At 40.2% G+C, this 23,152-nt stretch overlaps 2 protein-coding genes across 7 annotated transcripts; both read left to right on the top strand.

Moving 5' to 3' along the window:
* The first annotated feature begins 804 nt into the window (after positions 1-804).
* Positions 805-8,553, top strand: LOC131303343 (uncharacterized). 6 transcript variants are annotated; one of them, XR_009191982.1, is made up of 10 exons: positions 805-1,197; positions 1,603-1,656; positions 4,471-4,554; positions 6,067-6,192; positions 6,486-6,553; positions 7,236-7,305; positions 7,393-7,471; positions 7,560-7,637; positions 7,919-7,986; positions 8,079-8,104. XR_009191982.1 is itself a non-coding variant. In XM_058330161.1 (10 exons), the coding sequence occupies exons 1-10, from the start codon at positions 859-861 to the stop codon at positions 8,089-8,091; spliced, it is 966 nt and encodes a 321-aa protein (XP_058186144.1). In that variant the 5' UTR covers positions 806-858; the 3' UTR covers positions 8,092-8,124. The 6 variants fall into 6 exon arrangements, 5 of the variants coding, with proteins under 5 accessions (XP_058186147.1, XP_058186144.1, XP_058186143.1 ...); XM_058330161.1 differs by having other exon boundaries at positions 806-1,197; positions 7,406-7,471; positions 8,079-8,124; XM_058330160.1 differs by having other exon boundaries at positions 806-1,197; positions 7,406-7,471; positions 7,851-7,986; positions 8,079-8,124.
* A 1,176-nt stretch (positions 8,554-9,729) lies between these two features.
* Positions 9,730-11,281, top strand: LOC131303342 (uncharacterized). The gene has a single exon (XM_058330159.1). The coding sequence runs from the start codon at positions 9,862-9,864 to the stop codon at positions 10,852-10,854; it is 993 nt and encodes a 330-aa protein (XP_058186142.1). The 5' UTR covers positions 9,730-9,861; the 3' UTR covers positions 10,855-11,281.
* The last annotated feature ends 11,871 nt before the right edge of the window (positions 11,282-23,152 follow it).

Genomic DNA, 23,152 nt, shown 5'->3' with positions numbered 1-23,152 from the left:
AAAACAATTAAGAAAGAAAATAGAGGGAAAGTTGGAGAGAAAATAGAAGAAATAAGAGAAAGGGGAAAAAGAAGAAGAAATAAGTAGTTTTCACTTCTTTTCCCACCTCCACAAGTTCCAGTTACTTGGGATTATTTGAGATGAGATTTAATTCTTTTTGCCGGTTTTTCACCGCCGTGTCATTGTGGATCCCATCATGCGCTTATTGTTACAATTCGAACTATTCATCTTGAGGGCCCATAATGTAGTGTATTCGTGCAAAAAATCAACTTGATTAAAAATTGATATATTAATCAAAAGTTGAATTTTATTTTATAAAATAGACGATTTGATCATGTCAAGTTAAAACTGTATATGACCATCCGTTTTATAAACCAAAATTTAAATTTTGATACACATATTGATGTTCAATGAAGTTTATTTTTTAAACGAGGAAACTAACCTGTGGGCCCTATAAGATGAATACTCCCTCAGTACCAAATTGAATGATAATTTTTGAAATTTATGTTATTTTTCATTACTTATATCTTTCAATATTGGAGTATAATGTTTTTCATAAGTTTGAAAATTTTGTATGATAGAATTAATCAAAAACTATCAAATAAAATTCATATTGTATATTTTTTAAGATTCACATTAAAAGATATAAAATATTAAAATTGACACAAATATCAAAATTGTTATTCAATTTGCGACAGAAGGCGTGGTTCAGATCACAGTGCTAAAAAACTCATAATTTCTGCGGCGGAAGGAATTTAATCTTATTTTAGTTCTATCCGAGGCAGTATTGAATAATTTCTCCCTTACTTTAATTCATGGGCAACACCAGATGCCCAGTGGTTTTTCCAGTTTCTCCACATGGTTACTTCGGCTCTTCTTCCCCGTTGGAGCCCTCTGCTGATCCTCAGCCCTCACTTGTCTCGCCGTAATCTCCTTCCCAGCGGCAAATACTCAACTGCCCTCCTCGGAAGAACCTCAGGGAGACTCCTCCATATCTCGTCCCCAGTTGCCCCCGCCAGAGGAGGTCGTCAAGTTAGGGCACGCAATTCGAATCGTCTCCCTGGAAGCTGCAGCTTCTGCTGCGGGGTTGAAGCGTCGGTTGCGGTGGCCAGTGACGACAACTACGGAAGTAAACAAGTCATTAGCGTTACACCGCGGCTGTACGATTATTTATTGACCAACGTCAGAGAGCCGGAGGTGAACTATTCTTATTGCTTTTCCCTATGGTCGATAGATTCTAGATTCGAGATACTGCGTCATAATTGGTGTTTGTTTGGACGAAAAATTGATTTTTTTTGGTGTTATTGATATTTAGTGGCATTTTGTTCAGTAGTTTTTGTCAGAATTATGAGTAAAGTATACATACATGGACAAAGTTGAAAAAGAGTATGGGTAAAACGGATACTTCTCCATCCCATTTTGTTTGTCATTTATTCCATTTTAGATGTCCCGAAATGTTAGTCCTGTTTGAAAAAGTTAAAAAGGAAAATGTAATTGATTTTGGCACTTTACGTTTTGTCCAAACACGCCAAGGAAAAGGTAACATAATTTTGTCCAAACACGCCAAGGAAGCCTGGTGGTGACTCTTATACGTTTTTTCAGATTCTACGGGAGCTCAGAGAGGAGACTGCCACCATGCGAGGTAGTCAGATGCAGGTATTCCCGATTCCATTGCATCATCTTTCTTGTACTATTTGCGGTTTTTCCCCCCTTATCAAACCAGTATGGTGTTGATGGTATTCTTGTGCTGTTTGCTTTCTCTTGTACCCAATTAGTTTTTGGAAACCTGCTATACATAGCAACACTGCATATAAGAACATTAACATTTAACAAATAACAAGTAAAACCATGGAATCAGTAAAACTATGTCTGGAAAGAAAAAATATAACATCCAATCCTAGACCAACTTCATTACCTGTGCTCTTCCAGAAAAATGCAGACCCTCATTTACTTTCCACCTTGGTCCTCGCCTGAGGTCTGGTTCGATGCCCCGGGTCCATTGATCGAAATGCGTGAGGCATGCACTTAGAATCGTCTAACCCATGCCCCAGCATTGCACAAAGATCATAGGAATCGTGTCGTTTACGTGCTGCAGTTAGCCTACCCAAGGCAGAATCCTTCTCCCTTCTCCAAACTTTGTACTGTCTGCGTGCAAGTTACTCAAAGTGTGTCATGGGCGAAGTTAAATACTGTACTGTTCTATTTTTAGTAACTTTAATCCGGGTGTGGTGTGCTGTTTAACGACGTTAGGTCAGGAGGTGCTCTGATTTGGATATGGGCTAGGGCTCCTCCCCACAGGTTACGTTCTGCACAATGAACACGCACCGTTACTTGGTGCCTAACCGGCTGGAGTTGACTGGTAAGGCACTCCGATGGTTAAGTATCAGGTGGGAGGAGAAAGGTAGGAAACTCTAGGGTTAGAGTGAGTGATGTACCTCCTTAGGGTTTATCCCTCCTCCTTATATAGAACCTTCAAACTTGCCCTCCATGCTCGGCACGCTTGGTAACTGCTTCGGCTGACGTCACAATTGACGTATTGAGCTGGGCGGTTATAGCTCACGTGAGTTGATTATTATCTAAATATGCACTGCTTTGGCTGACGTCATGGCATGACTTGTGGAGCCAGTCGGTTACATGAATAAGCTGGCATTTGTTAGTAATGTTGGTCATACCGATCGGACCCGATAAGGTGTGATCTCCGAGTTGTGCAGTTTGGACCAGACAGTTCGTATCCGACTTGCAATTCGGTCTGGTCTGTATACTTGGGCCAAGTTTAGCCTATCTAGCAATTGGGCCACCCGAGCTGACTGGACCTTGTTCGTTCGGTCCACTACACCGGGTTTCTAGCCTGTATATATGTAATACGTTTGGGAGACTTTGATATGTAGGTGATCATTTCGTCTTAAGTTTGAGAATAGGGTTCCTTTTTTTTTTTTTTTGATTGTGTGGTTCTTTTGTTTTATTTCTTCCTAGTCTTTCAAGGCTAACTTTGATTTGTTGGATTTTTTTCTCCAAAATTGCTGACCGATCTGTACCAGCCATCATCTCATTCTTAAGTCACTACTGTGGATAACCACAACCATCCCCCACCACCAACACCATTTTTCATGACAACACCACCCTCACCGTCCTCCAATGAAACAAAATCATGGGAAGCTTTCCAACTCTGCACAAGATCTCTGGCTGGAGCCTGAGGTGGTTCCTTAGGCAAACCATGATTTTAGCAGCGATAGTGGCCCACAAAGCTGTCGTTGCCACCTCTGCTACTGCTGCCACATTGGCTCGGCCCATAAAGCCAACTTTAAGTATTTTCCAGAGTTTGGATAAAAGAGAAGCCAGCAGTAGTGTTCAGCGGCTCAGCACTGTGATACCATCATTGGCGAGAGATTTGCGCAAGTTCTCTGGTTGACTACTTCAGTCTGCCCGTCAATTTGTGGATGGGATGTACTTGGAATCTTCCACATCAGTCCCAAGCTTTTGCCACGAAGTCCCCAAAAACGGCCCTTGGAGTTGACATGTATATTATAAACCACTGGTGGCTCTAGTTATTGTATTATTGTATAGGGTAGTCAAATTGAACTCCTGCAAAAATAAACACTACAGATAGCTGATCTCTGTGTGTGTGTGTGTACACAGCTAGCTAGCTTAATTGAACACCCTATCCAAAAGGACCTTAAAACTACTTTGAACACCCATAGAGCAAAACCCACATCTTATAAAATTGAATAAGAAAATATAATTCCACTGGTCCACTCCACAGATGCCCCATCCTCTCATTTTGTATATGTGGCGAATTTCCATATAATTTATTTACTGAGTTCAGTTTTTATTCATATTTCGTCATTCAAATTGATATATGGAAATTAGTTAGCTATTTTTCCTTTTCATATATCTAAACTATAGAACTTTCAATTCATAATTTGTCAAAATCTTGAAAAGATTGTTGAGTACAATTGGTAAGTTATATGATTTTACCCTTTTTTTCGTCAAAATGTCAATATGAACACATTATTGAAGATTTGTTAATAGTTTTAGTTGAACGTAAGTTATTCAATGACTACACTCAACAAAAATCCTTGGGCTGCCAATGGTATTCTCACATCTTTGAAAAACAACTAGCAGCATGTGTAGCATCGGAAGTCTTTGAGCAAGGTATGAAATGCTACTCTTGGACTAATGATCTATCCCAACAAGGATAGGGACGTATCTCTTAGCAGTCTTCAGGAGTTCTCACCCAAAACCCTCGCATAAATCCAAGGTGCATTTGGTTCTGGATAAAATTTCTAGGATAGTGTTTTGTGTACTTCCCTGACCAACTTGGTATCCGAGCCTTACTAACCTGTCCCCATCTTTGTACGCCCCTGGCTGAAAATAAGGATTCGTTGGTATACTCAAGGCACAGAACTGGTGGTTGGACTACTTCCTTTTTTCATCATAAATGGAATCTGAAATTTCTTCTTTGTTTGGCAGGTATCCCCTGATCAAGCACAATTACTTGCAATGCTTGTCCAGATTCTTGGGGCAGAAAAGTGCATCGAAGTTGGTGTTTATACTGTGAGTATTTGTGCATTTTGAAATCTAATTATCTCAGTTATTTGCTTTATCCAGCCCCGCGTGCGTGGGTCATAGTATTATGTTTTGCTTGGTCCCCTTATCGGTTATCATGGAAAACTAAACACAAAAAACTATGGTGTTCATGTAGAGAGGATATTTTTGCAAAATAACCCAAAATCAGATGAGGTAAAATTTCAAAAAAAGACCTTGCAGTCTAGCAATGTTCAACCATTTCATAGCAAGAATAGGTTGGATGAAGTTAATGAAAATAAGAAACACTATAGAGCCTCCTTGTTGGATTTGGAACATGTGAATGATGTTAAGCGTACATTTTTTTTCTTTAAATGTGAAAAACTAGGGTGTCATAAAAATGCGACAGAAGGTAATGAAAGGACAAGTGATGCTGGACGATTAGAGGAAGATAGATCAGACATTCAGAATGCACACCTAAGGAACCCCAGAAATCCACATCTAGAGAGAAGTAGAGGTATCCACACCAGTGCTAAAAGAAACTCATTCCATATCCTAAAGTAATTCAAACAAATGAAACAATATCCATAGAGTTTCTTAAGTATTATCTTTCAAATGATAACTATATAAAGATAAATATCCAAGCAATACTCTCTAATTGTCATTCCTGGAGTAACAACTTAATATACTAAATATCCTTATAAATTGTAATTACACAGATAAATGTCCTCTAGTATCAAATACGAATATCCTGTCTTGTTCCCTATCAGTTCTCCCCTCTTTAGAGGAACTCCACTCCTGCGAGTTAGAAGTTTGGTCAATGGTTTTTCTATTTATGGGGCTTTTGTTAGGTACTTGGTCTTGGAGGCTACAATTGTTTGGCATCACTAACTATTAGAAGGGACGTTCATTCTCTAAAACACCCCCAACCATTTTGTGTTTATGGCTGTGTTCTTTTGTCTGAATTGCCGAATTCTAAACCACCTTAGCTGCTCATGGTGATAACAATTCGGCAGGCAGTTCTTGGATTGTTGTTATCAGTAGAAACACTGCTCATAATCGACATCATAAACAGACTGCTCGTGATGAATTACATGATTGATACCAGGACTATGTAGTTTCCATTTTCATGAATCTCTGATTTTGGGAATGAGGATAATATTTGGTAGAATGTTTTATCAATTCCAATTGAAATGAACTTTAAAAGCTTGGGTACTTGTTTGCTTGTAGTTTTTCTAGTAGTTGATGATTAATATGCAATACGTATATTTGGGCAACACAAAGGCTCAATGCTCTGATTTATTACTTACAAATTAAGGTCATTTTAGTCATCTTCACTTAGTGAGACCAAAACAGCAAAGTCATTAATCTTTTGCCGTCTTCTTCTAGAAGCTGCTAGGCATTCATGTCAGATGTAAGCTTAGCATTCCCTCTCTCTCTCTCTCTCTCTCAGCATACAAAATTTTTCGGCAAAGAAGACAGGTCATTTTCTCGAAATCTTTTGCAGCTCATCTTTATTAGTGCAATGGTTTTTATTTCCAGGGCTACTCATCATTGGCCATTGCTTTAGTCCTACCTGAATCAGGCCGTTTAGTTGCTTGTGAAAGAGATGCAGTATGTCTGGAGGTTGCGAAACGTTATTATGACCGAGCTGGTGTTTCGCACAAGGTGAGTCTTTTTTTCTTTGCTAATACTTGTTTCGTTATTGGTTAATAGATCCTCAAAATTTCTCTAGTAAACATGCTAAGCCATCCTTGACATTGTAGCACACAAGGTGAGTCTGGAGGTATTGTTGAACATGCTTGTTTCACACATTATGACCATCGCTCATTTCTGTCATCATATTCTTCATTGACAGTTTGTGTTCTAATCTATGTCGGCTTACATTTGTATGTTTAAATTTTTGTTCGACTCTTTCTTGTTGATATTTTCTAACTACTGAGATGAATAATTGGCATTAGGTAGATGTGAAACATGGTCTAGCAGCTGATGTTTTAAGATCTATGATTCAATTGGGGGAAACTTGCAGGTACATAGCATACAGCCCAACTATATGTAGTTACAGTCCCTGAAACTTTGCTGTGGTTTCCCTTCATATATGCCTACTCGTCATCGATGTTTGACTCCCATACTGGCAGCTACATGATTTCATTTCTTTTTTGATGATGATGATGATAGAAATGCACTAAATTCTTATGAAACATTTATACAACTTTGGAAATTGCAATCTAGGCAATCTTGTCTCAAATTGCAATTCCTAATAAACTACTAATTTCGAAATAATAACCTAAAAATCTCTCTCTGAAAATTGCACCTCCATCAGTCCAGGTAAGGTTGGAAAGGAGTGGTTGGCAGTTGTGCAGAGACCAAGTTGAGTGAGCCCCAACCAATCTTGATAAACGGTAGAATCCTGCAGTAATACCAATGCTGCTTATGGGGTGGAGGGCGACTACACTAAGGGTGAAGCTAGGGACTAGGTTGCTCCTACCTGCACCACCAATGGAGGAGTTTGCCAAAATGACTAAAGTGCCCCCTTTCCTACATAGTTTCTACCGTTCTATTGTATTGTGTAGGAACTCTTCATCTTGTTGCATGTCATGGACTTGCAAGCATGTGCATTCTTCATGTTGTACGTAATACACCTGAAATTACTGTTATTTGCCAGGTCTATAATCGGGGTACCATTTCACGGTTTCACATCTTTTATGCAGTTATGACTTTGCATTTGTTGATGCTGAGAAGAGAATGTATCAAGAATACTTTGAATTGCTGCTACAGCTGGTTAGGCCGCAATCTACAGCTCGATGATTCGATCAACAATAATGCTACCGACATTTTGGTACCTTCTGATGTACTGATTGTTGTCAGTGTCCTGACGCAGGTCAGAGTTGGGGGTCTTATTGTGATGGACAATGTCCTGTGGCATGGAAAAGTTGCCAATCCATTGGTGAGTTATTTAAATGAATGTGCTCTATGAACCTTTCTGTATAGATATTGATCATGTTGTGCGACTCTAACTGGTTACTTTTGAGTAGGTAATGGACTCAAAGACACTCAGTATTAGAAATTTCAACAGAAGCGTGATGGAGGACAAACGTGTAAGCATCAGCATGGTAGGTGGATGAGTATTTTCTCCCTTTTTTCAGTGTAACATCCTTTAAGTTACTCAATTCATAAGCTTACAATTTTAGGTACCCATTGGCGATGGCATGACTATTTGTCGTAAATTGTGATTGGGATGGAAGACAGATGGCATAGCTTGATCAAATGTCTATCTAAGATCTGAGTTTTAGGTTTCACTAGTATCAAGAGTTGCATTTTCCCAGGGAGCAATTATTTGGAAGGATTCATTTTCCAGAAGTGTACAATCTCAATTTTTGTGTGCTCCAAACAGATTAGAGGTTTGTTTTCCTGGCATGATGTTTGCAGATCTAGCCGACATATCACATTGTCCTGTGGGAGGTATGGTTTAAGGTTTGAGGTCAGTATTTGATGTCTAGATTGTTGTGCAGTACTTTTGAAGCTTGATCGAATTTTCATGTTGATATCCACAGGTGTGGAACTTGACACCAATTGATTGAATTACCAAACCAAGAGAAGGAATTCTCATCTTCCATTTTCTCTTGCTGCAAAAACGGAAGCCCAGTTAGGATGATAGTACCAGGATGACAATGGAAAACTGGATCATATGTTTAGGTACCCATTAGTATTTGCAGTTTCTTATGGGTGTCACATATAATCGAGTCCATTAATACCTACCTTTTAAAAGGAAGGGGATTATTAGAGTGCGGATACAAATGGCCATCTGCTCTGTTATGCACTGTTGGGATTCTCCCCATAAACAGTTTGAGCTTTCACATCTGCAAATTTGCAGGTAGATGTATCGTAGTGGATGTACCTTTTTAACGAGAATTTGCAGCACATATACACTGTTGTTTATGGGGTTTTGTTGTATGTGTGCAAAGATGTTACAATCACTTGCTAGTTGCTACCAATGATGTCAATGTGAGGTTTTATGGATTTTTAGGCAACTTTTGGTTTGAAGCTACTGTATCATGAAAATATTTTGATTTTTCCATGAGTGGTGGTTAGATATATGGTTTTGCTTCTTTCCATTGGCCTTTATTTTTGGTCTTTTATTTTTGGCTCTTTGGATTTACTTTTATAAGCATTTTTGTACCTTTTGGTTATCTAAATTAATGTGATGTAGAGCAAAGCTCGTATCACAGGCAAGTTATCTAAATTAATGTGATGTAGAGCAAAGCTCGTATCACAGGCAAGTTCCACAGATATTGATCAGTAAGGACTTTTTTGGGCCATACAAGGTTGTGAACCTTAACACTAATGCTTAAGTGACCATCTCAGGATATTTTAGGTACCATGTATCACCACTATATTCATAGAACAAAACTCACTTGTCATATACTCTGTCAATACAGTGATGGGTCGATGGCACGCTAGTCATGTACTCTGCCAATACAGTGATGGGTCGATGACAAATTATATGGTGCCCAAAATGTGGTCACCAGAGATGGTCACCATAGCATTGCTCCTTTTTAGGACAAAGCGTTTAAATGCTAATAGGGCGGAACCGGAACCAAACCAAAATCGAACCAGTTTTGCGATTTGGTTCTAATTAGGTTCTTTGATCTCTATGTATAGTAGTTATGCTCGGTTTGAAACTTGAAGAAAATGGGAGGAAAAGAAAAAAAGAAAATAGGAGAAAAATGAAAGAAAATTTTTTCAGATTTTTTTATTTTTTCTTTCTCTCTCCAAACCAGAGTCAGCAGACAATGGGAGGGGAATTTTTTTTAATTTTTTCTTTTCTCTCTTTTCCACAAGTTTTTTGTTTTTTGAAAAGCATAGGTTTTTGTTGGGCCCGTTCCAGAACCGAAATAAGAACTTATTTTTTGTCTAATAATAAGGTGTGTTCCACAAATGGATGAATAAGTACTTATTTTTTAAAAAAATAATTTCAAGCTCAAAAATTTTGTGCTTACGCAAATAATTTTCCTATCACTATGAATCTTGTTTGATAGATTTCATTGAGATCTTTAATACGGTGCAAAAAAAATTGAAAAATTATTTTTCATTTACATTATTTTTGAGTTTGAAAATGTGAAAATAAGCTGCTTATTTGAATTTTGTGAAACAAAGCTCCAAAATAACTCCTCAATAAGGTTTCTGGAACGGGCTCTGAATCATTCACAATTACGAGTGGGCAAAGTACCTGCAAAAACAGAGAGCGGGCAAAGTTACCGTTGAACAGAGCAGCTCCGATTCCCAAGCCAAACGAAGCAAAATGGTTTTCCCTGGCCTTCCCTTTCTCAATCGAAAATGAGTTCAAAAAATCATCCCAAAACACCAGAAATGCAGGTTGCTCCAACCCCTGCCGTTCCCTCCCCACACCCAACAACTCCACCCCCACGGCCGCCGGAGCCGGAGCTTCCTCCGCCCTCACTCTCTCCTCCTCCTTCGGCTAAACACACCTACGCTAGGGCCCAGCTGCTGCACCTGAAAGAAAAGCTCCCACCCTCCACATCCCACCACATCATCAGAGCAGCAGCCAAACAACCCTTCTTCTTCTTCAACCCGGGTTTGCTCAACAGACAACACATCCCTCTTAAAAAAAGCGGCGTCTCCAATGGGGATGTCACCTATGATACTACTGCAGACGGAATCCCCCGCGTGACTTTTTCCCAGAAACGCCTCGAGGAAATCCGTGAGCCATGGATGGAGAGCGCGCTGATACTCAACTTACTGGGAAAGAGCATGGGGTGGAGAGCGTTCTGTAGTAAAGATGGGGAACTATGGGCATTTGAGAAAGATTACAAGGTCATTGACGTGGGGCCTAGGTTTTTTGTAATTAGGTTTGAAGGCAAGGAGGACTACATGAAGGTTTTTTGTGGCGGGCCCTGGGCGGTTACGGGGCATTACCTCGGGGTGAGGAAATGGAAGCCTGATTTCAGGGCTCCGGAAGCCCAGGAAGTCGCGACTGCCAGGGTGTGGGTCCGGCTTTCCGGGCTTCCGATTGAATACTGCGATGAGGAAGCCCTTGACATTATAGCCAAGAAGTTTGGTAAACCTATCAGGATTGATATCACTATTGATGTGGAGACGTGTGCCAGGTCTGCCCGTGTTTGCGTTGAGATCAAGCTGGGAAAGCCACTTTGCCATGGGTTCCGACTAGAACGGGGCGGGGACGAGTATAGGGTGGCATACGAGTCGACTCATTTGTTTTGTTTCAATTGTGGGAGAGTGAATCACCTGAAGGACAACTGCAGATCAGACTCGACAGTTAAGGGCAACCCAATTCTTTATGAGACCTAAGGCGACAATGTGTGCCTGTTTTGTTGCGGTTTAGTGCTTCTGCGGTGGTGTTTGGACGATAAGGGTACTTTTTGTTGGTAACATCTAGGCTTAGGTCAAGAATTATGCTACTTTTTGGTTGTCCCAGAGTAGGGTGTTTTTTTGGGTCTTTTCTATGGATGCTCATGTAGGTTAATTTGTCATGGGGTAGTGCCCTTTTGAAAGCTTTTATGGGTGGTTCATAGATCATTGAGCAATGAACCTTTTTCTAACAAACCTTTTATGGCACTACTAGTAGGTTGTGTTATGTGTTGGTTTAAGACTAATTGCTGGTGTTATGGGCTGTTTTGACTCCCGAAATGGCATGGTGAATGCTGCTTTTGTGTATGAAGGGGATGTCACAACTTTGCCTCAGCTTCTATATATTAAAATGTGATATTCACGTGTATGGTTGGCGTGTGTTTTAGCACTTCTTATCCAGTCTCTGGTGATGTTTTCATTCATGTTGCAGGTTTATTAGTTGTAGCCATGGCACTTCTCTTGATTTTGTTATCTTCTTTAATTTAGCAGTAATTTAGTTGGTAGTGGTGAAGTACCATCTTCAGCTAAGGGAGGAACTTTGGAAGGCTCTTGGTCCTACAACCATCCTTCGAAACTCAAGCAATTTCTGGCTCATGATTTTCCACCGACTGGAAATGGATTAGAGCAATGCCTACTAATACACCTTTAAAACACAACTCAAGACACAACTATTGTGTGCTTTTGTGTTTACGGCTGTGTTCTTTTGTCCAAATTGCCGAATTCTAAACCACCTTAGTTGCTCATGATTATAACAATGTGACAGGCAGTTCTAGGATTATTGTTTTCAGTAGAAACATTGCTCATAATTGACGTCATTAACAGACTGCTCATGATGAAATACATGATTGATACTGAGATTATGTAGTTCCCATTTTTCTCATGAACCTCTGAATATTTGGTAGAGTTGTTCTTATCAATTTCCAATTGGAATGAACTTTAAAAGCTTGGGTACTTGTTTGCTTGTAGTTTTTCTAGTAGCTGGTGCATATATACAATACATACATTTAGGCAACACATAGGCTCAATGCCATCTGATTTATTACCTACAAATTAAGGTCATTTTAGTAATCTTGACTTAGTGAGACAAAAACAGCAATGTCAGTAATCTTTTGCCTTCTTCTTCTAGAGGCTGCTTGGCATTCATGTTAGATTTTAGCTTTGGTCTCTCTCTCTCTCTCTCTCTCAGCATCCAACTTTTTTCTGCAAAGAAGACAGGTCATATTCTTGAAATCTTTTTCAGCTTGTCTTTATCAGTGAACTGATTTTTTATATCCAGGGCTACTCATCGTTGGCCATTGCTTTAGTCCTTTCTTTACCTGAATCAGGCCGTTTAGTTGCTTGTGAAAGAGATGCAATATGTCTAGAGGTTGCGAAGCGGTTTTATGACCGAGCTGGTGTTTCACAGAAGGTGAGTCTTTTTTCTGTAGTTCTAATCACACAAGGTGATTCTGGAGGTATTGGGAAACATGATTGTTTCACACAATTTGACCGTCACTCATTCTGTCATTGTACTCTTCCTTGACGGTTGTAGACTTGTAGTTCTAATCTATGTTGGTTACATTTCTATGTTTATAAGTCTGTGTGACTCTTTCTTCTTTGCTGATATTTTCGAACTACTGAGATGAATAATTGGCATGAGGTAGATGTGAAACATGGTCTGGCAGCTGATGTTTTAAGATCTATGATTCAAATGGGGGAAACTTTCAGGTACTTAGCAGTCCCTTAAACTTTACTGTGGTTTCCTTCATCTATGCTTACCTGTCATCGATGTTTGACTCTCGTACTGGCAGCTACATGATTTTGTTTCCGTTCGAGATTTCGATGATGATGATTGTTGTTTGAGTGGGTGGAAAAGTGTATAGGGTGTTAATTAAACCTAACACACGAGAGAGCTTTATTTATATTACTCTGTGACTCATTACATAACTCAACTATCCAGTGTGGGACAAAGACTAAAACTATTCTAACAATGATGATAGAAATGCCTTGAATTCCAATGAAATATTTACTCAACTTTGGAAATAGCAATCTAGGCAATAATGCAGTGCCACAAAGGCGGGTATGGTGGAGCGTTAACATTGTTATGTCTCTGCATATTTATTGTTACTTTTTGAAAAACTAGCGAAAGGCACTCTCGAGCACGTCGTTCTTTGCTCATTGCTCTTTTTATTGCTCATTGGGTTGTTGCGCTTAAGAAATTGCTCTACGAGTTATATAGCAATTTGCAAATTGAGCAGCTGCCAAAATTCGTTGGGGAAAAGAATTAGCATCTCTGTGACAAAATGCTCCACAGGAAGAAGACTCACTTCACCCTAAATCAAACATCCTAGCTAGATCTTTATGCCATCGTTAACATGAGGAACAGGAGGGGGAAAAAGAACATAAAATAGAAACATGGGACTTCTTAGTAAATAAGAGTTCAGAAATTTTTTTGTATACATTCCACTCTTAGTACTACAACTTATCCTCCAAAATGAGAGAGAGATTTTGTTCGGCAGACATTGAACAACTCCTGCATTCTCAGTGTTTATGACCTTTTAGTGTAAACACATAGCTATTGTTGACCACTGCTGGACAACATTCAACGATTCAGCTGTATTCCACTGTTCACATGGATCTTACAAGTGATGTTTTCCTTTTCTAACAGAGGGAAACCACATCAATTGTACCCAGTTGGCTGGTTTCGGTATTTGAAGTGATATCCAGTGCTCGTAGCGGTCGTGTGGGTGTGTTTGTGATGCCTCGCTGGGGATCGAAGGACCACCAGCTTGGTATTCCACCATCCGGGGTCTGCCGTGATAGTGGGGGCTCGCACCAAATGGCTTTCATGCTTGTGGCAATGAAGGATCTGGTCAGATTCTTATGCCATAAGCTTTTCGGCGCTTGTCCTTCTGGATAGTAGCTTCTTGGACCGAACCGGATGGCCTCTTTTGGTGGGGTGTGATCATTGCGATTGGCCTTTTCGGTGGATGTGTCCTAGATCGGTTGTTGTGGGATAGTAATGACCAGAAATGGCAACTTGCCCATAACGGTTTACAAAAATTTACCGTCATGTAGATAATCGCTTATGTCGTTTTTAGTGTGCTTTAGTTGTTTTTCCGGGATTGTTTATGAAGTTATTAGGTTGAGTCAGGTGCATGCCCCTTTGTGTTCTTTAGTGTATTGTAGCGTTGTATTTCGAACTTTGGATCTTCAATGAAAACGTACGGGAGCCTACGTACCGACGGTGTTGAATTCCAGTCGTACGAATTCACCTTAAATACCGACGGTGTTGAATTCCAGTCGTACGAATTCACCTTAAATATGCAAAATTAATCATTTCAATGATAAGGTCGAGACCGAAAGTTCCACAAAGGGTGGGGTAAAGCCACCATTTATTTTTGAAAAGCAGGTAAAGACACCATCACTGAGGGCCAATAAAACTGTTCTGCGATTCCATACTCCAAAGCAAAAGAAGCCAAAGGGTTTTGGTTTCTCAAAACGAAAACGACAAAAAAAAAAAGAGTTCGAAGCCATCGAATCGTCGTCTCGAAAAAGGAAAGATGCAGTTTGTTTCGACATCTGTTGCTTCCTCTAACCAAACAAACGCAGCAAACACAGGGCCGCAGCTTGAGCTTCTGCGGCCCTCGCTGTCTGCGTCTTTTCCGGTTGAACACAGGTACACCAGGGATCAGTTGTTGTACTTAGGAGGTGAGCTCCCAAATTCAATTTCCAACCGCATCATCAAAGCAGCAATCAATAGTCCGTCTTTCCATTTCCATCTGAGTTTGTTTTGTATAGGACATGTCCCTTTTGATGAAGGGATCGAAAACGGTAGTACTAGTGATATATCCGGTGCGGATATCACTAATACTACTGATATTGTCTTAAAAGAAATCCCAAATTTGATCCTTTCGGAAAAAATTCTCAACCAAATTCGAAAGCCGTGGGAGAAAAACGCCTTAATACTCAATGTACTGGGGGAGAGGGTGGGCCACAGAACGTTCTGTGCCGAAGTTGGGGATTTGTGGGAATTCAAGAAAGATTTCAAAGTCATTGAGTTGGGGTATAATTTCTACATCATCTGGTTTGAAATTATGGAGGACTACATGAAGGTTTTCTGTGGTGGGCCTTGGGCGATTTTGGGCCATTACCTCGGCGTGAGGAAATGGGAACCCAATTTCAGAGCTTGGGAAGCCAAGGAAATCGCGACTGCCAGGGTATGGATCCGGTTTCCTAGGCTTCCGATCGAGTATTACAACGAGGAAGCCCTTCAGATTATAGCCAATAGGTTTGGTAAACCTATCAAGATTGATGTCACAATTGATGAGGAGACTCGTGCCAGGTCTGCTCGTATTTGCGTTGAAATCGACCTGAAAAAATCTCGTTGCCGTGGGTTCCGACTAGAAGGGGACACGTATAAGGTGGAATACGAGTCGACTCATTCGTTTTGTTTCAATTGTGGGCGAGTGGGTCACCGGAATAAGAATTGCGAATCACACTCGACAGTTCGCAACCCTTAACGAGACCTAAGGCGAAGAGACTTGGCGTTTTTATAATTGTTCTTTTCATTGGTAAATATGCAGGCTTCGGTCACAGTTTAAGCTGCTCTTTGTTTGTCCTCGTGTGTTGTATGTTGTTTGTTTTGGGTTTTGTTCTTCCATGTTGTGAGGTCTAACAAGGTTTAGGATCTTCCATCGATATGGTGCTGAGGTATGTATTTTCTTGGTCTGTTTTCTATGCAACTGTCTATAGCAGTCTGCAACCTCATCGAGGAAATTCTCAGTCGATAAAAAGTCGAACATGCAGCTTTCTCACTTCTTTTTATCGATGAAACTGTGAAAAAATTGATCTACGTATCGACTAAGTAGTACTGCTGCCTTACCAAAACCACTTCTTGCGCAATTCATGCGGTTTTTTTTTATATTTTATGACCAGAATATTTTCTTGATTTGCATTTCGAATTGTTCACCTGAACCTACCCGCTCACAACTGGAATTGCCATCATATCTTCTCTTCTCCAGTCACTCTCCCTTTCAAGCTGCGTCACAGCTTAGCCAGTTATTATCGTGGTTCTGATAAGATTCGGATCACCACTCCTATGAAAGCATGGTTCTTGCCTCCCTCCTTGGAGCACGTCCAAATGTTGGCAAATCTAAAACGAAAATTGTGGAAACTGTGAGATATATGTTATGGAATAGCGCAGTAGCATCGAAGAGTTTTCCCTCCCCGTAGCATGGTCTCTATATTAGTGTTTTTTTTTTTTTTTTTTCCGTTGATTTTTCAGTGATGAAGTTGACACAATTGGAATGCAAGAAAGGATATGCCTCCAGTGCAGGGCTCTTGATGAGCCAAGTGGGTCTATAACCACAATGAAGTCGAGAAGGATCATAAAAGTATAACAATATGGATTCATACAAGACAACACTTTACACAAAAAATGCTTTTTTTTTCATCTTTAGTTGATTTTGTTTTTTGTATCCATCATAATTACAAAATCCTAATCCTAATCTCTTGTTTATCTCTTCCTTGTCAAAGGAAGGCATAAGCAAGCAATACACCACTCATTCTCATCCATCCATACACACTCTCCATCAAGCAACCCTCAAGCTCAAACTCAAACATCATTTCAAACTCAAAAACCAAAGGTATAACACATTGGTTCTGTATTCTGTTACGATCCTTGAGGGGGGACTAGTAGGGTCAAGGCTGGTAATCATAACTAGTCTTGGTCCTAAAGCTGGCAAGGTTTCAAAACCATTGTGGTAAGAACTGGTGCACACTGATCAACAGTATGCACGCGCCACTTTCTAGCTGCGCACGCAGGTTCGCGTGGGGACTGGTATCTTGCTTGTTTTATGCTCTCTTTTCCATATTCATCACTTCAAGCATGTTAATAACCAGTCTACTGCTTTCCCTTGTTAAAACTGCTAGTTTTTAGCTAATACTCATATTTGTTGCCTTGGAATACCCCTGTGACCTTTCTGAATATGTCTCAGAACCCAGAAAATGTAAAACCAAGCACTGGTTAGGGTGCTCAAACCTGCGTGCTACAGTGGTTTACTAGCGGAAGGTCCCTCTTTGACCAGTTGTTGGCCTTTGCATGGGTAACTAGGCCTTGGCCTCTGTTTTGTCCCCACACTGTTTATGGGGTGTCTTATTCTTTTGGTGGCCTCTGAGCCCATTAAAAAAGTGTATAGAGTGTTAATTAAACCTAACATATGAGAGAGCTTTATTTATACTAGTATTACTCTGTGACTCATTACATAACTCAACTATCCGATCGATGTGAGACAAAGACTAAAACTATTCTAACAATGATGATAGAAATTGCCTAAATTCCAATGAAATATTTACTCAATTTTGGAAATAGCAATCTAGGCAATAATGCAGTGCCACGTAGGCGGGTATGGTGGAGCATTAACAGTGTTATGTCTCTGTATATTTATTGTTACTTTTTGAAAAACTCGTGAAAGGCACTCTCATGCACGTCGTTCTTTGTTCATTGCTCTTTGTATTGCTCATTGGGTTGTTGCGCTTAAGAAATTGCTCTACGAGTTATATAGCAATTTGCAAATTGAGTAGCTGCCAAAATTCATTGGGGAAAAGAATTAGCATCTCTGTGACAAAATGCTCCACGGGAAGAAGACTCACTTCACCCTAAATCAAGCATCCTAGCTAGATCTTTATGCCATTGTAAACATGAGGAACAGGAGGGGGAAAAAGAACATAAAATAGAAACATGGGACTTCTTAGTAAATAAGCCACTCTTAGGACTACAACTTATTCTCTAAATAAGAGAGAGAGAGAGAGAGAGAGAGAGAGAGAGAGAGAGAGTGTGTGTGTGTGTGTGATGGCGGCTCTAGATTTCGTTCAGCAGACACTGAACAACTCTTGCATACTCAGTGTTTATGACCTTTTAGTGTAAGCACATAGCTGTTGTTGAACACTGCTGGATAACATTCAACAATTCAGCTGTATTCCACTGTTCACATGGATCTTACAAGTGATGTTTTCCGTTTCTAACAAAGGGAAACCACATCAATTGTACCCTGTTGGCTGGTTTCAGTATTTGAAGTGATATCCAGTGCTCGTAGCGGTCCTGTGGGTGTGTTAATTTGTGATGCCTCGCTGGGGATCGAAGGACCACCAGCTTGGCATTGCACCGTCCGGGGTCCGCCATGATAGCGGCCGCGGGGGCTCGCACCAAATGGCGTTCATGCACTTGGCAATGAAGGATCTGGTCAGATTCTTATGCCATAACCTTTTCGGCACTTGCCCTTCTGGATGGTAGCTTCTTGGACAGAACCGGATGGCCTCCTTTGGTGGGGCATGATCATTGCGATTTACCTTTTAGGTGGATGTGTCCTAAATCGGTTGTTATGGGATAGTAATGACAAGAAATGACAACTTATCCATAACGGTTTACGAAAATTCACCGTCGTGTAGACAATTGCTTATGTCATTTTTTAGTGTGCTTTAGTTGTTTTTCCAGGATTGTTTACGAAGTTATTAGGTTAAGTCGGGTGCATGTCCTCTGTGTTCTTTAGTGTATTGTATCTCTGTATTTCAATCCTTAGATTTTCAATACGGGAGCCTACGTACCCACGGTGTTGAATTCCAGTCGTACGAATTAACTTTAAATAAACAAAATTAATCATTTCAATGATGAGGTTGAATGTACTGGGCTCTCTCTGTGCCTTTCCCGGTGAGTCTCCGGCGACTCTCCGACGAGCCTCCGGCGTGATCAAATCTTTACCTTTCATCCTCGTTTCTCTAGATCTGTTCACTCCTGGGGGAGGGAAGCCCCATTTTTGCTCAAGCCTAATCTCCTTTTCTCTACAGCAAAACAGGTATATCCGAGCAATCTCTCCCCTCCCCCTCCCTCTTCCAATCTTCCTCTCCTTTAATCTTTTATTCTTCCAATCTTCCTCTCCTTTAATCTTTTATTGCATGTCAAAATCAAATCGATCTCCCTGTTCTCGTAGCTTTTCTGTCCCCTAAGCTCAACAGTGTTCCAAAAATCCTGTTTGGTGAGAGAAACGAAATCCCCAAGCCAATCACAAATTACACTTCAGATTGAAGATAATCAGGTCAGAATCGGAGATTGTGCTATAAGACCCCCAAGACCTTTCTAGATTTTGTCTTCTTGTTCAGGACAAAATCTTTGGATTGAGGGAAAGTCTTGATTGTTGTTTGCATGTGCTGCTTAAGGTCTTAACTTTGGCTTATCGTGTTAGTTTTACTAAAATCTGTGTTTAAGCACACTCCCCCATCTTCTTTGGGTCTCTAGGATTTTTCTTCTTCTAGTGTCCATAAATCTTGCTTGCGTTGCCTCCGTTGTCATCTTTTTGGTCGTGTTTTTGCCCTTTCCAATATGTTGAAGAAGGGTTTCCTTGGTCCCGCTCCATCTTCTAACTGCAAAAGTGCAGTGAGAGAAAAAGGTAAAAACATAGTTGTTACATGTCCTGGGGAAGAATGTAACAATAGTGTCTTGCCACCAGACCCTTTAAAAGGCATGTCCCAATTCCTTGATTCCTTTGAACATTGAGCTCATAAAATCCTCTCTAGGAGAGCCTTCATATTTTGATTCACAGGACTTTCAAAGATCCTTCAAGCAACTAATAGATGATTGTAAGGATGATTTTGACCCACTTGTGCACTTAGAGTCGCTAGAACATCATGCGTCTAATTTCTCAGAGGGGCGGGAGAAGCACACTCAAAATATTAGCTCCAAGGTAGTGGTGGAAGGTGAGTCATCACGGTTGCGGCGGGTTGCCTTCTCCAGAGGTGAATATTGAGACATATGAAAAGATTGAGGAACCAGTCGACGAATCGGTTGAAATGGCGAGACAGAACATACATAGAAGGGTAGGGAATGAGGAAAACTCAGATTGTTATAAGTCAACTTTGATTTTTGGAAAACAAAGTAGCCATAAATGGTCGAGAATGGACTTTAGTGAATCCAACCACAAAAGGCCAAGTAAGAGGAGGAAAAAGGTTCTTATGGGAAGAAATTATCTTCTTATTGATCGTGGCTTTTCTCAATCTCAAGTTGTTGGCAAAACGTTCTGGTTTTTTTATCAGCCAAGCTTATCGGATGTTGAAATACGAAAGATAGAGTTTCCTCAGGAAGTTATGCAAATGGATTTCCAGGGAAAACAGCTTCACACTAAAGAAAGGACTAGTGATTTCAATCTTGACTGCAAGACAAATAAAACTACTACGGGTGGGTTGCCAAATGAGATTGCTTCAGACGATCCAATCATTGAGGAAGATAAATCCCCTCTACAAAGCCATGAATTTTCTTTTAGTTCACAAGGAGTGAGCTTAGGAAAGTTTGGCTATTCTCCTTCTCGAATTGTGTCCTTTACGTTGGGTGCATGGATCTAAGAGAATCAAGGCACCAAGATCATATTGTGATGATATGGAGGTTTCTCAATCTTTTGACAACACAAAGCAGAAAAGGGAGCATGTAATTGAAGACAGTTGCAATAACCCGTATCTTTTTCAGGCTCCTCGGCGACATTATCTCGATTGCGGTTCGTGAGTTCTATTTTTTATTTTGATTCGGTTGTGTCTTCTCTCTCCCTCTTTGCAGGTCATAGTGGCTTCATTCAAAGTAGACCCTACATCTGCTTTCGTCATAGGAGTTCTTGGGGAGGTGCTTGCTTTATTCTGATTGACTACAAATTGCGGTTAGTGTTCTAATGCAATCTTGCTGGGTCACGGGGTAGTTCGGTCATCTTTTTATTTGCTTTGGTTTGTAATCTTAATGTTGAAGTTTTGCTGAACTCATGTTTTTCATTCTGTTTCTATATATATATGATGTTCTTATTTTGCCAAAAAAGAAAAAAATGATAAGGTTGAGACCGAAAGTTCCACAGAGAGTGGGGTAAAGCCACCATTTATTTTTGAAAAGCAGGTAAAGACACCATCACTGAGGGCCAATAAAACTGTTCTGCAATTCCATACTCCAAAGCAAAAGAAGCCAAAGGGTTTTGGTTTCTCAAAACGAAAACGAAAAAAACTTGAGTTCGAAGCCATCGAATCGTTGTCTCGAAAAAGGAAAGATGCAGTTTTGTTCGACATCTGTTGCTTCCTCTAACCAAACAAACGCAGCAAACACGGGGCTGCAGCAGGAGCTTCTGCAGCAGGAGCTTCTGCGGCCCTCGCTGTCTGCGTCTTTTCCGGTTGAACACAGGTACACCAGGGATCAGTTGTTGTACTTAGGAGGTGAGCTCCCAAATTCCATTTCCAACCGCATCATCAAAGCAGCAATCAATAGTCTGTCTTTCCATTTCGATCCGAGTTTGTTTTGTATAGGACACGTCCCTTTTGATGAATGGATCGAAAATGGTAGTACTAGTGATATCTCTAGTGCAGATATCACTAATACTACTGATATTGTCTTAAAAGAAATCCCAAATTTGATCCTTTCGGAAAAAATTCTCAACCAAATTCAAAAGCCGTGGGAGAAAAACGCCTTAATACTCAATGTACTGGGGGAGAGGGTGGAGAACAGAACGTTCTGTGCCGAAGTTGGGAATTTGTGGGAATTCAAGAAAGATTTCAAAGTCACTGAGTTGGGGCATAATTTCTGCATAATCTGGTTTGAAAGTATGGAGGACTACATGAAGGTTTTCTGTGGTGGGCCTTGGGCGATTTTGGGCCATTACCTCGGCGTGAGGAAATGGGAACCCAATTTCAGAGCTTGGGAAGCCAAGGAAATCGCGACTGCCAGAGTATGGATCCGGTTTCATAGGCTTCCGATCGAGTATTACGACAAGGAAGCCCTTCAGATTATAGCCAATAGGTTTGGTAAACCTATCAAGATTGATGTCACAATTGATGAGGAGACTCGTGCCAGGTCTGCTCGTGTTTGCGTTGAAATCAACCTGAGAAAACCTCGTTGCCGTTGGTTCCGACTAGAAGGGGGCAAGTATAAGGTGAAATACGAGTCGACTCATTCGTTTTGTTTCAATTGTGGGCAAGTGGGTCGCCGGAATAAGAATTGCGAATCACACATGACAGTTCCCAAACGAGACCTAAGGCGAAGAGACTTGGCGTTTTTATAATTGTTCTTTCGTTGGTAAATATGCAGGCTTCGGTCACAGTTTAAGCTACTCTTTGTATGGCCTCGTGTGTTGTATGTTTGTTTTGGGTTTTGTTCTTCCATGTTGTGAGGTCTAACAAGGTTTAGGATCTTCCATCGATATGGTGCTGAGGTATGTATTTTCTTGGTCTGTTTTTCTATGTAACTGTCTATAGCAGTATGCAACCTCATCAACGAAATTCTCAGTCGATAAAAAGTCGAACATGTAGCTTTCTCACTTCTTTTTATTGATAAAACTGTGAAAAAATTGATCTACGTATCGTAAGTAGTACTGCTGCCTTACCAAAACCACTTCTTGCGCAATTCATGCGTTTTTATTTTTATTTTTTATGACCAGAATTTTTTCTTGATTTGCATTTCGAATTGTTCACCTGAACCTACCCGCTCACAACCGAATTGCCTTAATACTGCGCCTTCTCCAGTCACTCTCCCTTTCAAGCTGCGTCACGGCTTAGCCAGTTATTATCGTGGTTTTGATAAGATTCGGACCGCCACTCCTATGAAAGCATGGTTCTTGCCTCCCTCCTTGGAGCACGTCCAAATGTTGGCGAATCTAAAACGAAAATTGTGGAAACTGTGAGATATATGTTGTGGAATGGCGCAGTACCATCGAAGAGTTTTTCCCTCCCCGTAGCATAGTCTCTATATTAGTGTTTTTTTTTTCATTGATTTTTCAGCGATGACCTTGTTCACTTCACAATTTTTTTCAAAAAATATTTCTCAACTCAATCATTACTTTCTCTAACTTTTCAATCATTATTCTCTTTTCTCACTCTATCTATTTCCATTTTTTACCTCTCTCTTCACCCATTTTTCAAAAACACTACTCAAATCACAAACCAAACATAGCAGAAGTTGACACAATTGGAATGCAAGAAAGGATATGCCTCCAGTGCAGGGCTCTTGATGAGCCAAGTGGTTCTATAAACATATTGAAGTCGAGAAGAATCATAAAAGTATAACAATATGGATTCATAAAAGACAACACTTTACACAAAAAAAGCTTTCTTTTTTTCCATCTTTAGTTGATTTTTTTTGTATCCGTCATAATTTTTACTTTTTAGACTATTTTCGTCAAGACGAAAGATTAATCGGAAAATATTCAATGTAACAAAAATTATAAGAGTTGAACAAAAATATCGA

This window comes from Rhododendron vialii, chromosome 10a, assembly GCF_030253575.1.
Source record: "Rhododendron vialii isolate Sample 1 chromosome 10a, ASM3025357v1".
Taxonomy (NCBI): domain Eukaryota; kingdom Viridiplantae; phylum Streptophyta; class Magnoliopsida; order Ericales; family Ericaceae; genus Rhododendron; species Rhododendron vialii.
Note: the sequence above shows the minus strand (reverse complement) of the source record. Positions and strands in the feature narration are given on the sequence as shown.